This window comes from Pelobates fuscus, chromosome 1, assembly GCF_036172605.1.
Source record: "Pelobates fuscus isolate aPelFus1 chromosome 1, aPelFus1.pri, whole genome shotgun sequence".
In the NCBI taxonomy this organism is placed as follows: Eukaryota; Metazoa; Chordata; class Amphibia; order Anura; family Pelobatidae; genus Pelobates; species Pelobates fuscus.
Window position 1 is genome coordinate 364,502,733 of NC_086317.1, and position 23,413 is coordinate 364,526,145.

The following is a 23,413-nucleotide window of genomic DNA, read 5'->3' on the forward strand; positions in this document are numbered from 1 at the left end:
TTTATCACAGGCAGGAAAAATACACTTTTAATACATATACTGTAACTTAAATCCCCCCAGTAGATAAAATGTTAGCTGGGAGTCCTTTATGACAGACCGCAAGCACATTTTCCTGCCCAAAACAGTTCCATAGATTTGGGCTGTGCGGTCGGTCTATTTTACACAGAAAAATGACTAAGTCCCATTTGAATGCACGAACGGGGCCGTTCGTGCATTTAGCTTAGTATAGCAGTGAGTTCAAACTGTTGAACGGGACTTAGTCTCTGCAGCTGAAAACGGAGTGTAGGAGAAGGTAAGGGTCAGCGGTGTTCGTTGAAATGTGTAGCCGATTTCAGTTCCATGGATTTGGCTACACATACCGCTGACCTCGTTCGAATGAACAAAGATGGCCGCCGCCACGTGGTCGTTTGTCGAATGGCGGCCACTTCGGCTGCATCCGAAGTGCCAATTTAAAGCTGCAGAACTGCTCCAATACAATTTAAAGGTGCAGCAAGTCTTTTAAAATTCAATCTGCTAAAATAGTCTTTAACAGGCAATATCTTCCAGGGACCATAGTCTTAAAGGGGCATTGTTCCCAAAAGTCACAGTATGTCCACAGATGGTTCTTAAATGGCCAGCAGCAGCACAACACAAATCCATTATGCCCAAATCTTGTATTTAAAGGGCCAAACCTCCCAGGGACTATAATCACATGGCAAGAGGCTGGCAAGGAGTCCTCTCCAGGCACAAGTGGCGAGGTTAATTTCGCCACATCTAGTATATACGGTACTTAAAAAATGCAAGTTTTGATAAGGCTTACAATAACCTTACAACAGCTTACAACAAACTTCCTGTACAACAATTATTTTAAATAAAAAATAAAAATCAACAGTAGAAACTGCATTTATATAGCTCTTGCATTTGGTCAATGAATATTAAGTACCGTATATTTTTTTTTTATAAGCTTAATTTTAAGAGAACCTATAGTCCCGAAAGTATAAATAGACTTTTTTTTTCAGGACTACTCTGTTCACCCTTTTTAAATAAAGGACCAAATTCCACTTGGTTCTTCAGGAGGAAGCACCTCTACAAGTCTATTTAACCTAGCAATGTAAACATTCAGTTTCTGCAAAAATGCCATATTTTACATTGTTAGGTTAAAATGACAGAACCACTGCATCCAGACCACTTCTAGGTGACTTTAATGGTTGTCTAAGCATAAAACACTGCTAGTAAACATGGGTAATGTGCCTTAAGATTGTAAAATAATGTAACTACAAAAATGGTGTAAACATTATGAGTGTAGAATATTCTATCCATTTTTATATATGCATATGAAATTCAAGATAGGGATTATTTGACAAGGTGCTTTGCACACCAGTGTCCCTTTATATTATTATAAAATGAAAGCAGAAAATAATAATAATAATAATAATAATGACAAAATGTCTGCTAAGGAGAACTGTGGCTAGAAACTGCGTGTGAATTACATAAATTAGGGCAAATTGATTTTCCAGTTTACACTTTCCCGATTACAGCGCAACACAAATTAATATTGATCAGTGAAGCCAATCTGTGCTAAAGTAAATTAAATGAAACATAAAGCAAGAGACTATTTGAACAACAAAATTAACACAGGGTACTAAGTTACATATTTTTATACCAATGATAAATTTGTATTATATTTTATGCAATATACTTCCACAGAAAAAATATATACTTTCAAATAAAGTGTTCAATTTTTTTTCAACATTCCTACAAAAAACAGCAGTAAAGAAACTCTTCATTTCAGTGTAAAATGGAGGGTAATATACGGGAAAAACAAAAAGGCACGTCTAAGGGAGTCCGGTCGTGCTCTGGGGCCCTTTTGGGGTACAGGGAAGCGTGAATACTTTATCTAAACAGATTTTGCTGCAGATCAGCAGAAAATGACCTGACCCTTTGCTGGGGTGTTCTGGCAGACCCCATTATCCTCCTGCCTGGCAGCCTTGGGAGGAAGTGATGTCAAATCTCTCCCAGAGCTCTAAGGATGCCACACAGGAGTGAATGAAGTCTTCTGCACAGCTTGATCCCCACTGGACACCAGTGAAATCGTGGTCCTGCAGCAAAATAAGTGGTAGGAAAACAGTATTTTTCTTTAGATATTTGTATCTTAATGTATGCGGAAGGGTGTATCTGTGTGTGCCCATCTAGTAGTGTGTGTCTGGAAGTGTTGCACTGTACAGTTATGGTCTGGGAGTGTGTCTGTAGGCAGGACAGCCAATACATTTTTAAAGGGGGCCACCTTGATTTTGATGGCAACCTTGGTGATGCACAGGGACAGTATTAGTAACAGGAAATGTATGTATACAGAAAATTGGAGATATTTAAATTTTGTGGTAAATGGTCCTTTTCTTTTAATTTTTAGTAATTTAGTAATGCAGACATAACATTGGGGGGTTGGACTATAAGTCACATACATTTCACTTGTTTTAGCATATATTACTATCTCTCAGATACAGTCCATACATTTGTATTATCAACCAGTCTTAAAGGGACACACCACAGCTTACTAAAGTGCTTTATGTGTCTGGAGCCTGTCATATCTGTTACAGTCTGTACAAATGACATTTTGAGTAGAAATCATACTTGTATATTTGGGAGCAGAAACACCTCCCTGGCTGTCAGACATAGTTTCAATTTTATGTGGTACTAGAAACTGTTTCTCTTGCTATAGTTGTTTTTCTGTCTTTAATAAATATAGCTTTTTGCTTATACTGGTATTTGGTTAGGGTTTTATGCTACTCTCCTCATTTATGTTTTATGTATTGACTTTCCCTCAGTGTGTCACTCTGTGTTTCTTTTTGGTAAGTGGCATTATAACATAATTTACTAGAGTCCTTTTATTACGGTATTTATCAATTTAACCTTTTACGATTTCTGTACCCCTCATCCCCTTGTTGGTGTGTTCTCTTTATTGATATATGTTCTTATTGTTCCTTATATGAGGGACTTTATAAATCATGCTGCTGTTGTCAATGTTTTGATGATGGGGTTTTCTACTGCTCAATATCTTAGTGCTGTATAACGTAAATAATAAACATTTACATTTTAACAGATATGCTCAAATACTCCCCAAATATTTAGTTATTGGTTTGTCATTTGTCAAGTAATTCTCACCTTTTTAGGAGGGCTTTTTTGTATGTGTCACTTTTTTATTTTCTGATCTTTTTATGAAATCTTCTTTGTTACCTGTCAATGGTTACGGCATGATAAACTGCCCTCCGGGAATCCCTTTACATGAGGAACCTAGTCCACCAACCTAGATGTGATTACGATCAAGAGTGGTCTAGTGTTACAGTACAAGGTATGGAGTGCACCTGTCATAATCATGTGGCTGATATCAACTTGGTTTGCTTTGTGCCTCATGAAAGCAGTCAAAAAGGAATTGGCACTATAACAGGCACTGCGGCCACTGAGTCAACAGGGAAAAGTTGCAAGTGTTCTTACATTTTAGTACCACAAGCTAGTACTATAATAATTATATATATATAAAAAAAAAAAAAGTAAATAAAAGAAAATCAACAGTTGAGCACATGAAGCTACTTGCCCATGCTCGGCCCCAACTGTATCTAATATGTATTTTTTTTACAACGTGCAGCATATTAACAGTAAATTCAAAATTACTGCACTTATAATGCAAAGAGAATATAAAATCACATCTAAACTGGAAAACAGCTATGTTGTCATGTTACATCTCAAAGCGAACATTTATATTTGAAAGTAGTATCTGCAATGACATTGACTTTATTTCCCACATACCCATGCCTCTGCTTGAATAGGTCGAATGTTGTCCAGTAGTACCTCCTCATAGTTTCCATAATCACTAAATTTAACAACTGCTGTGGTTCCAGATGAATGGAGGGCTTGAACTTCAGCTCGATAGAACTGGAAAAAAGGTAAAGAATTACATAGATATTCAAATCTAAGCTATTTAGACAAACTAAAAAGATTTAATGTTGAGATACCCAAATTAACAGAAGATCATCCTAATACCTGTGAATTGGTGAATTTTGTGCATAGATTGCTGTTCCGAATTATATTAAATGTACACAATTTTATTTTATTGGTTTGTCTTTTACAGAAATGCAGGAGAGGTATTTTTTTTAAAACTATATGGCATCCCTTTTATTACAAAGATTTAGGAAGGGTCTGAACTTTTAGAATAGAAATATCATGTGCAGTAAAGGTTATAAATAAATACAAATCAAAAAATGTTTGAGGATTTGTAGCAACGCGCCTTCATAAAAATGACAAATAATGTAAATATACACCCAGATGTATTAGTTTGTGAGCTTAGCATCATAAGCTCCATGCAATTACCTAGCGTGAATAGTAGTGAAAAAAGAAAAGTAAAAACACAAAACAAAATAAAAATGCTCCAGTATAAATGATTTTCTGGCATAATGTGCAGAATGGAATACTCATATTATTGTGATTATGCATTATCAAAGTGAAGCTACCAATCAACTGTTGCTCGTTTTTAATTAAAACCAATAGAGTATGTCATGTACTTCAAACAATTCTTGTGCAGTGTTGCCTGTAAGTACATGCCCACTTGTTGTGATATATAAACTCCAATAATGCTCTGCCAGTATCACAGCTGCCAGGCTTGATATTACACAATGGCTGAGGACCTACATTGGTGCTCTATAAATACAAACTTTCCATTATTAAATGGGTATATGTGATGATACATTAAAGACTAATATAGTGTTACATGTTGTGACTTTTTAGAAGCCTTGGTATCAGCTACAAATTAATTTACCCCCTTTATAATGTTTTTGTGCTAATTATTTAAGCCTTCAAATATGTCTCATCCTCAGAGCATGTGTACGTAAATAGAAAACAATATCTCAACTGAAATCTAATGGTGGGAGGGCGAAACTAAATTGGCCTCTTAACACTTGCAACAAATAAGTCCATAGAACTCCACCTCCCCTCATGCTTTACAAAGAAAAAAAGAAAGCAAAATCTATTTGGTATATTATAATAATGATACTGGTAAATTGCTGTATACATATTGTTTGGCCAATTTATTTTCAAACCCCTGCTCAGTAAATTAACCCGAATTTTAAAAACTCTTTAGAAAACATTTTTTGCTCTGTGTTTAAATAGGTGTTCTTAAAGAATTTCAGTGGTCATTTTTATCATTTGGAGCCTGCTTTAAGACTTTTTCATTAAAATCATGCAGTCCTACCTCTCCATAGAGCAGTGGTAGGATTTACAGGCGGATTTTATTTTTCTGCACTTTTGTAGATTAGACCATGTACATGAACTAGCATTGCAAGATCAACTTATCTCTATGGTAGTTTTGCTAAAGACTCCGTATTGGATGAGACGTGCACACTGTTCAATAGGATATTCGTGCACCTTTTCTGAGATGATTTTTAAGCAAGGCAGTCTATAGCATATCAATTTGTGTCTGTATGTGGTTATAATACCCATCCACATATAGTGGTATAATTACCGTATAGTAATGTATTGTACCATGTACATTATACCTTACACATAAAATACATTCTGTACTGTATGTCACAGGGTTCTTTCTCCTCGGTTATTAGAATGCATGAATAGAATTTCTTATTTCATTTTACAACACCATAAATCAATTGATACATGCATTTGGGAAATGGCAGCCATTTTAAAGAGGTCCAAGTCCTTCTGATGCAGTTACCTAGTCACATCCCTAGGAAACAGAACAAAATGCAGGCCCTGTCTTTTTAGACTACCAGGATCAAACAACCAAACGCAAAGTCAATATTTATTGCCAAAACATCTATTAGAGCACACACACAAGGTTATTTACTGAAGTTCAGAATTTAAAGTGAATTTCAAGTTTAATACCAGAGTAGCCAAACAAAGCATAACTGACAGATAATTTTTCACGTACTGCTATTTTAGGATTGCATTTAAAATGCACTTTATTTTATTTAAAATTCACTTTAGAGAATAACCATATCTGAAAATTGAAGAGATAGGAAATTAGGCGTTTTTTTCAAAAATGCACCCAAATTGTGACATGGTTCAGTGTTTAGCCTCTCAGCATCATATCCAAACATAAAACACCGGGGGAGAACTAGTCCACAGTAAATCATGACAGACACAACAAGATGTTTTCTAATAGAACAATTATTAAACTTTACCACAAGAATAGATCCGATATATATATATATTTTTTTATTATTATAATTTTTTTTTTTATTGTACCAAAACTGGGGAGCCTGGCCACTTGCCCCTATGCACAAACTCCTTTATAAATAGCCACTTGTCTTTTGTGATTTAGGCCAAGGCTAGGGACAGGGAAGGATTAAATGGACACTGTAGGCACCCATGCCACTTCAGCTTATTGAAGTGGTCTGGGTGCAAACTCCCATCACCCTTAACCCTAGAGCGGTAATTATTGCAGTTTTTATAAACTGCAAAATTTACCTGCTAGGGTTAACTCCTCCTCTAGCGGCTGTCTACCATACAGCCACTAGAGGGACTTTTGGTCGCCTAAACGACGCTGAACGTCCTCACGCTATACAAGAGTACTTCCTGCGTCACCGGAATCCCCATAGGAAAGCATTGAATGCTTTCCTATGGGGAAATCCTAATGCGAATTTGGCCATTGCCGCGCATACGCATTAGATCTCCCCTGCTGGCGGCAGTGACACCCTCTCACTTCCTTCCAGACATAGAGAGCTCCAAGCAGGGATGGAGAGAGGGGCAGCAGTGAGGTGTGAGCCTCAGCTCCAAGCAAGTCATCCTCCTGCAGAAAAAAGGTAACCTAACAGGAGGGTGACTGCAAATATAAACATTATAACCTGTGTATGTATCTCTGTGTCAAGGTGTGCATGTGTCATTGTGTGTCAGTGTGTATCTGAATGTGTATGTGCCAGTGCGTGTATCTGTATGTCAAGGTGTGTTTGTGTGTCACTGTGTATCTGTGTGATAATGGGTGTATCTGTCTGTGCACCTGTATGTATGTGCCAGTTATATTGTACCACTGATGCTACCATTTTAAATACTGCCCAACTAAAAATCACTGTTCAGTAGACATATCTCTAAAGAAAAACATGCATTAATGCATTTTTTTCATTAATACTGTTGTCTGAAATGGATGGAGGTTTAACAAGGTTAATTAATGAAAGTTCCAATTTCTACTAATAATTGCACTTTTTGTAATATTTTAAAAAAAATAAGAGTCTTCAAAGCACTTCAGCATGCTGGAATTTCCCTTTAATGAATATATAAGTTTAATATTGTGTCTTCTGTACACACACTCACTCTCTCTCTCTCTCTCTCTCTCTCTCTCTGGCCCAAAGACTTCTATATATCTATAGGCATGGCTTGTTCTGTCCTGTATTAGTTGTGATTTTGATCTAATTAAGCACTTCAGGGATGTTGAATTTGTATTGACCGACGCTCGGGACATGCAGTTCTGGGCACCAGGCAGTTTGTTTGGGGGCAAGCAGCAGGGAGGACAGTGTTTGGTGCACAGCTCTACATTTCCATTAGTTGCAGACCTCGGTAGATGCTAAATCTGTGGTTTTGGTGCTCTTTAGTGAGTTAGAGCACAGCCGCCTGAACTCCCAGCACGCTCACTGACACAGTAAGTGCCAGAACCAAAAGGAGCAATATACACACACATACATACATACACACACACTCTCTCACTCACTATGGGAGAGGTCAGAGGGTGAGACATTAAACTTCCAATTTTTGCAAATTAAAACTATTTTTCTCAGATTGCGCTACAACTTTAGTCCACTGGACAAGTAGATTTCTTAATTTCCTCATACACATACATTCTATATTCCATATACATGCACATACACAAACATACATGTATCACATAATTGTAAGGTGCAGCTACATCCTTATATTTTATAAAATGTATACATTCCCCCTGCTTACGGGGTGCTTGATCTACTTTTGTGTTTTGCTTGGATATGGATGACATGAAGCCTTGAGAAGAGATGATTGCAGCACTGCTTGGAAGGCCTGAAAAGACCTGTCAAAATCAGAACTTTCAGGCTAATCGCAGAGAGTTCCTAGTAGTGATTCAACACAACTTAAATTTATGGACATAAAAAAAAACTGCTCACAATGGAGCATTTTTAACAGCCACTAAAAATGAATTACAAAGTATTGTCAGGTTCAACCACGAAGTCAAGTAATAAGTAGAAATTAAAGAGGAGTTACATTAATAAACGTAGTCACATATTCTTGAGTGCTATTTGGTGTATACACATAACTAAAAAGTAGAAACGATATGACCTTGCACACAGTTATTATTTTAATTAGGGATCGACCATTATTTTTCCACAGCTGATGTAAATACAGATTATCTGTGGCCTTTGGAGCTGACTGCTGGTAACTGGTTCCAATATTCTGTACATTTAAAGCTTCGAAAATGCAATACAATTTCTGCACAAATCTAGCATTAAATAAACATGCTTACAGCAATCACACTCCTACCACTCTCAGGCAATCAATACATGCTGGGAGCAGTGAGTGCTGTTACGAATAGTGTGATCACTCGCAGTCAGACCAGTATGTTACAGTAGATTATTCACTGTCTCGCCTCCCTGCCTTCAGCTAAACTCCTTACGCAGGGTGACATATGGTTGCGCTGTAGCGCCTTATTGGGTGGCAGCTGGAATTTCCAGATGTTGAAGACTGCGAGGGGCATATGCAGAATATTGGCTGTAATAATCGGCTGAATCAATCAACGGCCTATCCCTAATTTTTACTTGTATAAAGTTTGGAGTTTTATTTTTTTGCGGGACACTCCAGAGATTTACTCCTTAATTTGGAGGAATGCATGGGTCTACCTATTGTGTTAATATGGGTGTGTAAACTATATTATACAGCTTCTTTAAATAGTGTGAGTTTTATTGATGGCTTTACATCATACCATAACTCATAGATGGTTTAACATATGGCTGCAGTAACTTATCAAGCACACATGTGCCTAAATAAGCAGGTCTGAATGTTACATTTGGAGTTTTGTGATACTATGTTTCCACTTGCAAACCAAAGACATTCATGCAAAATTCAATAGTTTTGATTTATACAGATAATGAAGTGCTAGCTTCACATAACCAAATATTGTAGCCTCACCTTATTATCCTCCCAGTAAAGTGCCAAGCACTCATCACCTGGTCTCCAACTGAAGGCAGGATACACCGGTTCCACTATTCGTTCTGGTTTTATAGGACCAGACCTTTTTTTAGAGTTACTGTTGTAAGAAAACACCTTGCTTCTATCATCATGTGCAGTATTAAAATTTGATCCTATAGGCTTTATTGGTCCCATCCGTCTTCCTTTTTGATCTGCCTCTCCATTTGGTAAGTCATTAGCACCATCTTTTATTGATGAAGTCTGATAACTGGATGAATCCATATTGACAGTTTTCTCATTTGGTATATTGTTGAATGTTTCACTGTTACCTGTCCGTGGTCGTCGTTCAATATAAAACTCAAAGTTATATCTTTGGTCTTCTCTTTTACCACGTTTTTGAGAATTATCTACATTATTCGGATTGCCGTTTCCTTCTCTCAGCTCAGTGGGGCTAACTTTCACCACCTTACCTTGCATAGTAAAATCTCTTTTTTTAAAAGAACTGTCATTTTGATAACTAGAGGATGGGTGTGAAAAATCTTTCACTCTATCATTTCTTGGAAACCCCCTCTCACATTTATTCCTATCTTCTACCCACTGTTCTGGCATGGAAGGATTTAATTTCTCCGGACCTCGACTTCTTGGTGGTCCGTTACCTTCATACTGTCTAGTTGCTTGAACATCCTTTTGAAATCGAGGAGGTTTCTCATTCCTTGGGGTTCTTGTATCATTTCTGTTAAATTGTCGAGATTGATTAAAATCCTTTACTCCATTCTGCTCTATATTTGGAACTCTGTGTTGTCCGTGGCTCTGAGGTTGACTCTGTGGTTTGTTGTCTAGAAAGTCAAGAACAAGAATAAAAATATCAGACTTGAAAAATGTTGGCAGGTTAGGTGTTGTGAATATAAAGTATTTTTCAAAATGTATGAAGACCGCAAGTGATATTATGATATACTGTGAGAAAATGCACTTTCTGGAAATAATGAAATACCCCAGTAAGGTTTAAGTGTTTTAGCACACCTTTAAACATTGTAAGAAGAAATACTTTAGTCAATACATATTGATCTACCTTAAATATGTTGTCTTTTTTGCCTGTTAAATACTGGATTGGCCATCAGAAGTTTTTGTAGTAATAAAGGAGGGATGCATTTAAATCAATTTGCTTGTCAAACTGATTCATGAAAATAAACAACAATCTCGTTAAAGTTAAAAACATCAAGATGATTAAAACAAATACATTACAAGCTATGCCTAGAACATTCTATAAACAAACTATCAAAATCGGAGACGAATGCATATAAGACATCCAACAAATTAATTAAAAGGTGGAAAATCCAGGTAACAGAATGCCACCTCCCAAAACTAGCCTCAAATTACTAAGAAATACAGGAGTTAACATGGTAAAGATGCACCCAGACTTACAACTATTTTGCATAGGAGAGCTCAAAAGTACAATATGTATAAATTAAACGGTGCAATCCTTAGTAAATACTCCCCTGAGTATCAATTCAAAATTACTATCCAAATAATAAGATTAAATGTCACCAATAATACTTATTCAGTTTTGTTTTACAAAACAATGCAACATATACATACACAACACACATTAAAAGAAACACAACAAAGTGACAAGGCTAGAGAATAAACAACACAATATTCACAGTTGAAACCAGTAGCTGTCACAAAAACAATCCTTAAAGGGTTAATCCAATCCTTTTGGGTGGAACACTTTTCTGTGTAATGTGTTTTATTGGGAACCATGATTTGCAGTAAACAAACAAAAAAAAAAAACATTATTAACTGTGCAATGGAGGGATGTGGTGGATGTAGAGAGCACAGAATTGACAAAGGCAGCACAAATCACATGTGCTGGGGGTGAAACTAGTCCCACCACACAATTCAAAATACATTGGTATGTGCATTGTTTCAAGAAGAAATATTGCACAAACTTACTCCTGCCACCATAACCACTGCAAGTCACTGAAGTACACTTGGTGGTTGGAGTATGCCTTTAATATTGTGACATGCTTCGGTGCCTTTCTCAAAGACAAGATGCTGAGAATTCTGGTAACAGAATAATACCACAACATAAAAATAGCTTCAAACAGGAAATACAGGAGTAGATATGTTAAGGTTGTACCCATAAAATGATAATGAAATAAGTTGAACATGGGGGCAGGGCCTGGACCTCATGGCAGCTGGTTCTGCTTCGGGAGAGTCCTGAGCATGATTTGCATTAATAGCAGTTTACCCAATTCCCAGCACACCAGACCGACCTCTAGCGTGACTTACCTATCTCAGGAGCCAGCCGATGTGCCTTGTACTGAGCTGTTCCAGCGCCTTCTTGGCAATTATTGTGGTTCCAGCGTAGGCCCAGTGGGATCGTCGGGCGGGTGAGGGCGGCCGATCTCATTCTGTGCTACGCTGGGCCCACACAGGGATATATTGCAACCCCACCCCTTCCCTCCGGACCGGTGGGGGTTATTCCGATCCTCACTGGCTCAACTTACATAACAGCGTCTCCATAAATCGCAGTACCTATATACATTACGACCACTACTTGTCCTGCAAGATGGCGACCGTGCCTGCCCCTTGTGAAGCACAGCCATTGCTGCCCAGGAGAGAAGAATGACTGCCTTGCACATCTCTAAGAAGACTGGATGACATTTTTGATAGTTTCTGGGTCTCACTGGAGGCACGCCAAGCAGCTGCACCCCTGTCTCAACAAGTGGATGGACGAGTGGGAGCCTGGAGACGAGTGGTCTCTTTCGGACAAACAATCCGGTCAAGCATGAGATTCAGCAGCATCTAGTCTTCCTGGGTAAAAGGCCATCAGGGGCAAGTCCCCAATGCATCGTCCACAAGGACGATGTCATACCATCTGGGCCTTCTGTCGCCCCCGTATGGGGAAGTACTTGGACCCTATGCGCCCCAGAGTCCATGGAGTAAAGATGCTGGCCAGATTGCAGTGTGGTCCCAGAGCAGAGTGGCACAGGAGATGGCTCAAGACCAGTGATGGCTAACCTTGACACCATAAATTGTTTCTGGACTACATTTCCCATGATGCTCCGCTAGCTTTTAGAATGTAGTCCAGAAACAATTTATGGTGTCAAGGTTAGCCATAACTGAGCTATATGTTGACGAATGCAGCTCACCGTCTGAGGCTGCTTACCCCAACTGAATTGATGCAGCTGAATTGCTCAGATATTATCCTTTGACTTTTATGCCTACATGCTATGACATTGTATATTAACCCAGTGGTATCTATTGGGTACCAACTACATGATCAAGCTTGTTGTTTATTTTTAGTTACATTTTTATTTTTCCTGATGTACTAACTATTTCAAGTGAAGTCAGACATCTCAGCTAGTTAACAATAATATGATTATATGACTTACTTCCTGTTAATCTCTATAGTCATTCACTCTCCATTTACTCCATTTAGTGTACACAATCTATATCACTCCTAATACAGCAGCTACTTAAATATGCACTATACCTCTCGTCTTACACCTTTGATAAAAAAATGTTTTAAAAAGTGCTAATGTTTATGTACATTTACTATGTTTGGTTACGCAATCCTTTGCTACCCATTTCGTGTATATTGTGCAATCTATGTTATTAACATGCACAACAAAAAAATTATTTAAAAAAATAAGTAAATAAAAAAAAACATTAAAGCATGTTGTGTGTGTGTCTCTCAATGAGCCTGTGTATCAATGAGCTTGTGTGCTTGTGTCAGTGAGATTATCTGTGTCTGTAAAAAAATAAATTATACAGTAAGCATGCCCACATGCTGTAGCAGACCCTACCTCCAATTTCGTATACTTTGCCCCTGTTTGCGTATTTTTCCCTTTTTGCGTTCGGGATGTATTATATATGTACGCCATAAATTAGTCTCCCGAACGAGGACCAACATTAGAACATTCACATCAGCAACTTAAGTGCGAAACCACTAGGGAAGTATTAAATGAATGCTTCCCCGGGGTGGCTGCCATTTCGTATAACCGAATGCACGTGGTTGACCAAAGAATGGAGGCCATCTTGTCTCCCGAATGTGGGCAGCGGCACTTGGTCGTCGAGTGCCTGTTCTACTTTCCAACCACCGATGTTCGGGAGATATGAACTACCGAACTGGGGGAGCACTCGTATCCTGAAACTAAGAGATTCCATTGCATGGTGTTCGCACAGAAACCCGAACAGAGACCGACCACGAAACCCATTTCTCCGGAACTGTTTTGGGCTAGTGCCTTGTGCCCAGCCAGTCAAAATTGTGATATTTGAATATGTTATACATTCAGATCATGGCTATCCGGGGATATGACTTTTGTGGGGTTCCTAGTTATCATGGCGGCACTGTATATTTTGGATAGATTTTCTGTATCTGAGAGATTACTGAATTATAAGTTTTTCCCACTTAATTATCTCTCAGGCACAGAGGATCTTGGGATTGAAACCCCCGTGTTATTGTATTAGAGACCCCATGTAGGGGTCTGTGCATAAAAACCGTGTGTTGCCAGAATAAAGATCACTTTATTCAAGTTTGACTCTTAGAACTATGTTTCGTCGAGTTACTGGGGGGAATGGATGTCTGTGTATTCTAATGGTTCCAGAGTGGCTGAAAGAAGGATTTAACGGAGGTAACCAGTCTGACACACACAAATAGGCTCACTGACACACAGACACAAACTTCATACAAACTGACACTCACACAAGGTTACTACAGAAAAACTCATTGGTATACAAACTCAAACTTACTACAGACAAGTTTACTGTAACACACACACACGCTCCCTACAGACAAGCTCACTGACACACACACTAACTCAGAAAAGCTCACTGACACACACGCTCCCTACAAAAAAAGCTCACTGACACACGCTCACTACAGACAAGCTCACTTACACACACATGCTTCCTACAGAAATGCTCACTGACACACACGCTCACTGCAGAAAAGCTCACTGACACACATGCTCACTACAGACAAGCTCACTGACACACACACACACGCTCACTACAGACAAGCTCACTGATACACACATACAAACTTACAGAAAAGCTCACCGCCAAACTTGCTTACGACAGACACACTCATTGAAACACACACACAAGCTAACTGATACACATGCCAACTACAAACTCACTGACACACACATGCTCACTTACAGACAAGCTGACTGATACACACACATACAAGCTCACTCACTAGCAGACAAACTTACCTACCTGTCACAGAAGGTTGTGTAAGACTGGAGTCGAATTCTCCGTTTTCTGGGTGGAGCATAGAGGCACCGAATTGCAGGGATTCAGAAGGGAGGCTCACAGTGCACTCTCTGGCTACCTGGCAGCCTAAATGCGGCCTCACCAGCAACAAGCACCTCCCTCCAGGCCCCAGCACCTCCCTCCTTCTTTCCCATGGGTGACACAGTCCAAGGGAAAATTATTTAAAAGGCACATTGGGGCTTTCCTGGCATTCTGGTGTGCCAATCCAGCCCTGCCTGTGGGGACGGGGGAAGTTGCCCCTCCCTGCCAGGCAAGAATTGCCTCCCTAGGTAACAATCCATTTTGCTGCCCCCTCAAGAATGCAACTACATTCTTTTAGAGGTTTATTCACTAAATGCTGAATTGCAAAGAAGAGATATTTAGAGAAGGAGATGCACTGGGTATTAAAGGGACACTATAGGCATCCAGATTTCTTCAGCTCATTGAGTGCAGTGTCCCTACTGCACTTGGAGCTGCATGTAAAAAAATTTTTGAAAGAAACTGCAATGTTTACATTGCAGCACTAAGTCTGCCTTCAGTGGCTGTCTGGGTGCGCTTCCTGAATGTTAACAGACTTTTGGTCAGGTAACGGACGCTGGACGTCCTCACGCTCGGCATGAGGACATCAAGCATCAGCTATTTCCCCATAGGAAAGCATTGATTCAATGCTTTCCTATGGAGAGAGCCAATGCACGTGGCACTCACCGTGCATGCGCATTAGCATGCCTTCGTCAGTAACGGTGGAGGCGTAGCCACAACCTAGCGCCGAGGCCCATTAGTGCACTTTATTCACTACGGTGGGGGGGGGGGGGGGGGGAGGAGCGAGTGGGGGTGAAGCAGAGGGAGCTATTGTGCCAGGAGCACAGCTTCGTATTCCTAGCACTATAGTATCCCTTTAAGTGAGAAATTTAGAGAACGGAAAAGGCCTGGGGAGACATTTATGGAAAGGATAGAGAGACTGTTGAGATATTTAGGAAACCGAGACTGGGAGCCATTTTCTGAGAGAGAAACAGTGAACAGACATTTAGGGAAAGAGACACAATGCCCAATATAAACACACTCATCCAGTATATGCATTAATTTATACACACTATCTAATAAATCCATCCATCCATTCATACTGCCTATTACATACATTAACCAATTGTACACAGTCCAATACAAAAATAGAGGAAAAGGGTAAGTGGAGCAGCACCTTCAAGCCTGCAGGAAAGCCTTTTTGTTCCTGGTGGGGGGAGCAGGAGAGCCGTGCATTGTGAGCACAGTCTGCTTCCAGCTCCTTTCACAGTGTTTCCTTTGTTTACAGACAGGGGGCAGCTGGGATACCAAGTGATGTTCCGGCTTCCCCTGCCAACAGGCTGGCACTCTAGGCGAATGCCTTATTCGCCTAATGGCAGTACCGGCCCTGCTCCCTGCAGACGTCCATGGTCAGGGCAGCTGGCAATTCTCTTTGAGTACAGAAAGTAAAACTGTTTAAAAAACAAGATAAACTATTCTGATCAAGACTGATATGGAGCTCCTCATAGAAAATGTGATGATAATAGTCAACAGTAATCCTGATGAATGTAAATTTCCCTAATCAAATCTAAGGCCAAGACAATTGTTATTCACAATTTCCTGTTAATATGTGGTGACAGTGTGTGTTGCATTTCTTGAATAACTCCAAATTGTAAGGAAAAACAAACATGAATATATTCATGCAGTTACAGATGGTATTGTTAAAATCTGAAAAAAAAAAATAAAAAATTGTCTTCTTCTGTAAAGTTGGCAACTAAACGTGTAAACAGACTTTGTAAAATAAAAAAAATAAAAAAACAATGATAATTATTATAGTTTTGTTTTAAAAGCTAAACAAAAACACACACAAAAAAAACATTCTCAACACCAAAGGCAAATTTATTATTCCTTATATCTATCGGTAATGCTTTCCTTTTCCTATAACAAAATTATTCAGTCCTAAAAGAAATAATTCCGTCAAGTAAACAGACACCGGGAAGGGCAGTTTCCATGTTTGTTCCAGGGAAAATCATAGTATTACTTGATTTGTGGATCCAGTCTGTTTTTAGCTTGTGTCAAAATTAGTACCCCTTGGTAACAGATTAGTTGTTTGCATCCTGTGCTGTAGACAGTGCTTTCAAAATTCATTTATTCAAAATAATTTAAGAAAAAAGTGAAAGTTGAACAAACACATACCAGAAACATGGCAGTGGAACTAAGTAGTTAAGCTACATGTAAGTGTTGTAAGCCCTTTCATCAGCATTATAGCTTTGCTTTTTCAAACACATTCATGGTGTTAATTGCTTATATCAATATTTGGTATAAATGGAAAAGAAAAAGTTGCTTATTTATTAAATTTTTTAAAGAAAAGTGAGGTACCGGTAATTATTTTATGAAGGTATCATCTAACCACAAAAGATACGTTATGCAGTCTCTCTCATATATATATATATATATATATATATATATATATATATATATATGTATACATACATATATATATATATATATATATATATATATATATATATATATATATATATATATGGGAAGGCTGAGCAGCTAGTTAAAGCCTGTAATTGTGGGAGGAGTTACCCGGCCTATAAACACAGACCCCCCCTTCCTCTGGGCTGAGACTGCCTGATTCAGTACAAATCCATCTACCCCCGGTTCAAAGGTCATCAACACAAACTGCCTAAACCCCAAACAAGCTGGTCTGGCCTAGTGTGGCCCACGCAAGTATTCATTTTACCTCCCTCTAATAAAAAAAAAAAAACAGCCGCCTCCTTCGAAGCTCATGGGGCACTACCGCGTCCGGCCCAGCCGTGGCTTTTCCTGTTGCTGTCTGCACGTTTATTACAACAAAACCATAAATTTGTTCATTTAGCCCGCGTTGGGCCACGCGGTCACTGACATTCAACATGTATTCGCCCCATGTTCAGCCTTTCACTAACTAGGGAGGCATTCACAGTTCAGTCCGTATTCACGGCCCTCATCTAAATGTTATTTTTACACTTCAAGTCAAGACATGCCACAAACTAGGTCCATCACTTGGGTGTCACCAATAACATACTAAATTGCAACCGGTCAATTCAAATAATAAACCCAACATCCAGGGGTTGTTACTATTACCCAATTTAATGGTACTCATTATATCTTCCGCAGACCCAAGGGTTGAACAAATTATACTGATGATGCATTAGCCCACTGAGCTATCTCAAATATTTTCAACATTTATTAAACATGTAACTTATTAGGCCCTCATTTGGCCACCCTGCATCTAGATATAGTTATGTTGGGCCTTCATTTGGCCTTCACTATCATAAGAAAAACCTACTACGATCAGTGCCATGTTAATCAAGTGTCTCCTCATTATGATCTCTAATTAACAGTCCTACTACAGGTCAAGTAGGTTATATAAACGTTATGATATGGAGCAGGTCTGCAATTTTGCATTTCTGTGTAAAATGCAACTGCTCCACAGCTCAGCAACCATTAAGCAACCCACATCATACACCCGATAATTCTCATACTGCCCTTAAATGGCTACCCTGCTACTCATGATTAAGAATGAGCTCTCTCGGCCTTCTACTCCAATACCTTGACACACGGATCTCACTAGGCCTTCACTTACTTAAGCTTCATACGCATCCCTACTACTGTCCATATGCAATTCACAGTCCATTTCTACAACTTTGGTACAATTAACCTACATTTGTTCATACCAAATTCATTACTTTACATACACCCTATTATACACCCGGCAGCTCGAGACTCATATTTGGTAAAATTGGCCTTCCGCTGCAACACTGCTACAAGCGGCCCTCACTAGGCCTTCACTCCATATATTACATATGGCCCTCTGTGGGAAATCCAATACGACAATTTCTGCCACACATTTGTGAAATCACATACAACATTTCCAGCTTTACAAGTGTCAACTACAACCCTGTCATACTATGGTTCACTATTCCACTCAGCCTTGCTATGCCCATGCAATTCCTTTACGACCTTCTCTCTGCACTCCTGAGAACCCAGAACCCCTCATTACACATTTAACCATATTCAGGCCTCATCGGTCTGTCACGGTTTTACCTAAGCCTTGTATAATCCACAACTCCTGTCACAGGCACTTACTAGATCTTACATATGTTGCTTCCTGCTAGTAAACTAAAGATGTTCCGATCTTTCTCATACATACTTCAGGTCCTTCTTGTGGAAGGACGCACAGTGGGAACTCATAATTAAGACACAGCACTACTAGGTATCTCTTTCAAATCCATATTGACAATCATAAGCTCTATTATCTAGGTTTCTACTATCCCTACTTATCATCCTGTTAATGTTTTAATCCTTAACCACAACATAGGAACTTTATACCCTTACCTCAATAAGCACCATACTGGACATATTTCCATTAACGTTCCCATTGTGTCTTTAGGTTCTTCTCTATGATATTCCTTTCTCAAGCTCAACCACAGACTAGTTGGGCAAGATTTGTACGTTCCAACATACTTTCTATCAATTCATTATCTTTCTATTCCCCTACATTACTAAGGGATAGATCAACTGACTGTAAAGGGTATTGGTGTGTGCCATATTATTGTATATTTGTAATTCAGTCATGCATTGTCATGCGGAGGTATTCGCCCATCAGGTTTTAGATAGGGCCTCACATGTCATGGCCACTCCTTTAAATTTCTTACTTGTCACTGAGAGGCCAACATTCCCGCCACATCATTCAGTGGCCTCAGTCCCTCTGCCAATTCATATCCATAACCTCTTAGAGCTACTTGGCAATTAGTAGGGCCTCACCTTTCCTCATTTAGATAATTTTACGCCCTTCAGCACTATGCAAGCCGCCAGTTGTTATACTATCACCTATATGACTGTCACATTTACTCTACATGTAGATGTTGCATACCTCAGAACTAGTAAGATATTTCAATCCAGGCTCCTCAGCCAAACCCTTCATCCCACCTAGACCATGCACTCCAGCCATAACCCAGGATACCCCAGGCTTCAGTTCATGGTGATCTTGTACGATTCCACTTTCACCACAAACTCCGACATAAAGGCGTGCCATTCCCTTCTTTGGCTCGGAAAAACTGTGCTGTGTAGACTCAGGTTTTTAGCTTTGGGTTCACCTACCTTGTGTTGGCACCCAAGCTGGAAACACAGACAGCATGACAGGGATATAGGCCAGATGAACAACTGTTGACAGTAGTGATGTTTGGAATCTCATGACTTTGGACATCTTACCCTCCCATGTAGTACCCTACGTCATGCTCTTTACTTCCAGCCCTCAGTGTTACACCGCCAGTTGCTATCCAGCACGTTTCCTTGTCTAGTGTTATTATTTTTACAGTAAGTTCCCCTGTCCTTTGGAAGGGCATAGCTACGAAATATGTCAGTAGATCAAAGCTAAGGAACACAGACAGTGCAATCTGACCGTTCCGTATTCGTACTTGCCTTTTGTCACTAAGAGGCGTCTCACTCAACACTCACAATTGCCATCCTCTAGTTGAGTTTCTAATTACAGGTTTCACAGTAGGTTTCCGCACAGGCGTCATTTTACATCGATCAGGTATTAGGGTTTGTCCTAACCTCCTTTCTACTAGTAAAGACTCATTCAACTTAATTACTATTAGTGTAGGTATTGGTGGATTAGGCGCTCACTATATATATTTGGGTGGTGTGGCAGCAATAACCAGTACAAGGAACCCCAACCTTGTAGTAAATGGATGTGGAAAAAGAAAAAGAAGGAAACCGCGCCCTTAGTGTAGATACGTAAAAATATACAAATATACGTACACAATGGTAATATCAAGGGGTCTTCTTATACAATTGACCTCAAAGAAAACATAAAATATAGAAACATTAATAGTGTGGTATGTCAGATATAGTGGGTGGATAAATAGTGGTAAGTGATCCACACTCACATGGCCCAGAGCTAACTCAGAGCTCAGCTGTTAACACGCCTGGACGGAACAATCCCCGTCTATGGATGTGTGGCTTTCTTTCGCGATCTCAGATGGGCGATATATGAAAAAATAAGAGAACTCCAAATAGTGCAGAGTGTATATATATAAAATATGTGAATAGGTAATAAAGTATCGTACTCACATTTGCTAGAGCAGAACTTGCTCTAGTCTTAAGGGCATAGGTGGTATAATCCCCACCAAGGAACAGGTTGATGATCAATTGACCTAAAAAAAAACATAAAACATAAAAGCAATGATAGTGTAGTAATTTGAATATAGTGGGTGGATAGTAGGTAATAAGTAATCCACACTCACATGGCCCAGAGCTAACTTAGAGCTCAGCTGTTAATACGCCTGGACGGAATAATCCCCGCCTAAGGATATGTAGTTGTCCTCACAGTCTCAGATGGGATTTGCTAGAGTAGAACTTGCTCTAGTCTTAATAGCTTGGGTGGTATGGTCCCCACCAAGGAACAGGTTGGTAGCCAGGAATAAAAATGATAAAAAATCCCAGTATAATAAAAAGGATAATTTATTAACAAAAAATATATATTATAAGTAAGTAAAAAAATATGTATATAGTCTCTAGTAGTCCACTTTACGCGTTTCGCCTGTAAAAAGGCTTCCTCAGAAGTGTGGATAATGTCCTGGTACCAGACGTTTATATAGGAGTCCTAATAGTGATGATTGCTTCCTGCTTTGTGCAATTGATGCTTCCTGTAACCACTGGTGAACCGCACACGTCATACCGGAAGTGACGCCGCGCAATATGTTCGTGGTGATATCCGTGTTCCATATATGGAACACATACAAGACTATAATAGTGATGCTGTGTTCCATTCAGTTGGATAAGGTCCATATGAATAAAGTAAATCTTACTGCTGGATTTTTCGTTAGGTCTTTCGGATACATCTAACGTAACTTCCGGTATCGGCCCGGAAGTGACGCGATGTCAGGGACCATGATGGTATTATGCGTTCCACTGGTGGAACGCAAATGTTGCCGGAACTGTTCCGGTTCCACTGGTGGAACGCAAATGTTGCCGGAACTGTTCCGGTTTGTATTCTCGTTGGGAGGGGCGATCCTCAGGGTAGTAATCTCGATAGAGAGGAAAAATTAATATGCAGCTTATCAATGGAATACCAAATAATATATATACACATCTAGGAATATATGTGTAAACAGGGAAAGAGTCTATTAGCCCATAAAAAGTGCAACATTGTATATACAGGGAAATAAACCCAAGTGGGTGGTGTAATAAATAATAGTGTATGTTGGAATTATACACTCAGATTAGAGACATCATAGGAACTAAACAATATGTGAAAAATATACAGAAAAACGACAAATATAGAAACTAAGTAAAATGACAGATGAAAAAGTCAATATGTTAAAAAAAGGGGGCTTTACAGATCTATAAGCCATATTTACAACTGAAACATGAGTAAGACATGATACAATAAAATGCCATTAAAAAGAAAAAATGCAAAATACATAAAAAACATATATAAAGCATGCAGCACTAGTGGTTACAAATAAGAGGATGGGGAGACTGATAAAAAGAATGGAATAGATAAATTGTAAGTAAAAAATATATTTGAAAAAACTAATTAAAAAAGGGTTTATAAAAAATTGTATAAATCAAATTCTATATTTAATCCGTTAGGATGGAGGGTGTCTATATTGAAAACCCACTCCATCTCTTTTTGGCCTATTTTTCGAATCAGGTCTCCACCTCTCCAGTGATTTGTCACTGTGGCTATCCCCATGAATGTAAGATGCTTTGGATCATTATTGTGTATACAAAAGTGGGATGACACTGAATGGTTAGTGTAATTCTTTTCAATGTTTCTGCAGTGTTCTGCTATACGAGTTTTTAGTGCTCTTATTGTGCGTCCAATGTACTGGAGCCCGCATGGACATTCTAATAAATAAATGACATTCTTGCTCTCGCAGGTAATAGTTTCCTTTATTGTGTAAATTTTACCCGTGTTATTAGATTTAAATGTAGTCCTTTTTTTATCTGTAGTCTTGTTTTTTTTTACAAGCTGCACAGCTGTTACATCTGTAAAAACCTTTACCTAAGGATAAAAAAATTTCTTTGATAAGATTAGGTTTGGCGTCCCTAGTAAAAAATTTTGTAAGGTGCATTTTTAAATTTGGTGCGCCTCTAAAAATAATTTTTGGTCTTTCTGGGATTATATCTTTTAAAATTGGATCTTCTTTTAGAAGGTGCCAGTGTTTATTCATAATCTTCTTCAGATGTCTATTTTTGTCGTTATAGTCTAATATTATAGGAAGTGTAAAATCTGTTTTTTGGGATTGTAGTGCTTTTTCTTTATGTATGAGGTCTTTTTGACTGATTTCAAGGTTTTGTGATATGGTAGATTCTATTAATTGTTTATTATATCCTTTATTAATCAGACTATTTATACAATTTGATTTATACAATTTTTTATAAACCCTTTTTTAATTAGTTTTTTCAAATATATTTTTTACTTACAATTTATCTATTCCATTCTTTTTATCAGTCTCCCCATCCTCTTATTTGTAACCACTAGTGCTGCATGCTTTATATATGTTTATGTATTTTGCATTTTTTCTTTTTAATGGCATTTTATTGTATCATGTCTTACTCATGTTTCAGTTGTAAATATGGCTTATAGATCTGTAAAGCCCCCTTTTTTTAACATATTGACTTTTTCATCTGTCATTTTACTTAGTTTCTATATTTGTCGTTTTTCTGTATATTTTTCACATATTGTTTAGTTCCTATGATGTCTCTAATCTGAGTGTATAATTCCAACATACACTATTATTTATTACACCACCCACTTGGGTTTATTTCCCTGTATATACAATGTTGCACTTTTTATGGGCTAATAGACTCTTTCCCTGTTTACACATATATTCCTAGATGTGTATATATATTATTTGGTATTCCATTGATAAGCTGCATATTAATTTTTCCTCTCTATCGAGATTACTACCCTGAGGATCGCCCCTCCCAACGAGAATACAAACCGGAACAGTTCCGG

The 23,413-nt window shown here is 38.6% G+C and overlaps 1 protein-coding gene across 1 annotated transcript in view; it reads right to left on the minus strand.

The window, feature by feature from the left end:
* Positions 1 to 23,413, minus strand: part of TDRD3 (tudor domain containing 3) — a 223,027-nt gene that overhangs the window by 10,990 nt on the left and 188,624 nt on the right. The window contains exons 11-12 of the mRNA XM_063425944.1: positions 9,130 to 9,965; positions 3,781 to 3,906 (exon numbers count right to left, since the gene is read on the minus strand). Of these exons, the coding sequence (XP_063282014.1) occupies positions 3,781 to 3,906; positions 9,130 to 9,965 (962 nt within the window). The remainder of the gene's footprint in view (positions 1 to 3,780; positions 3,907 to 9,129; positions 9,966 to 23,413) is intronic.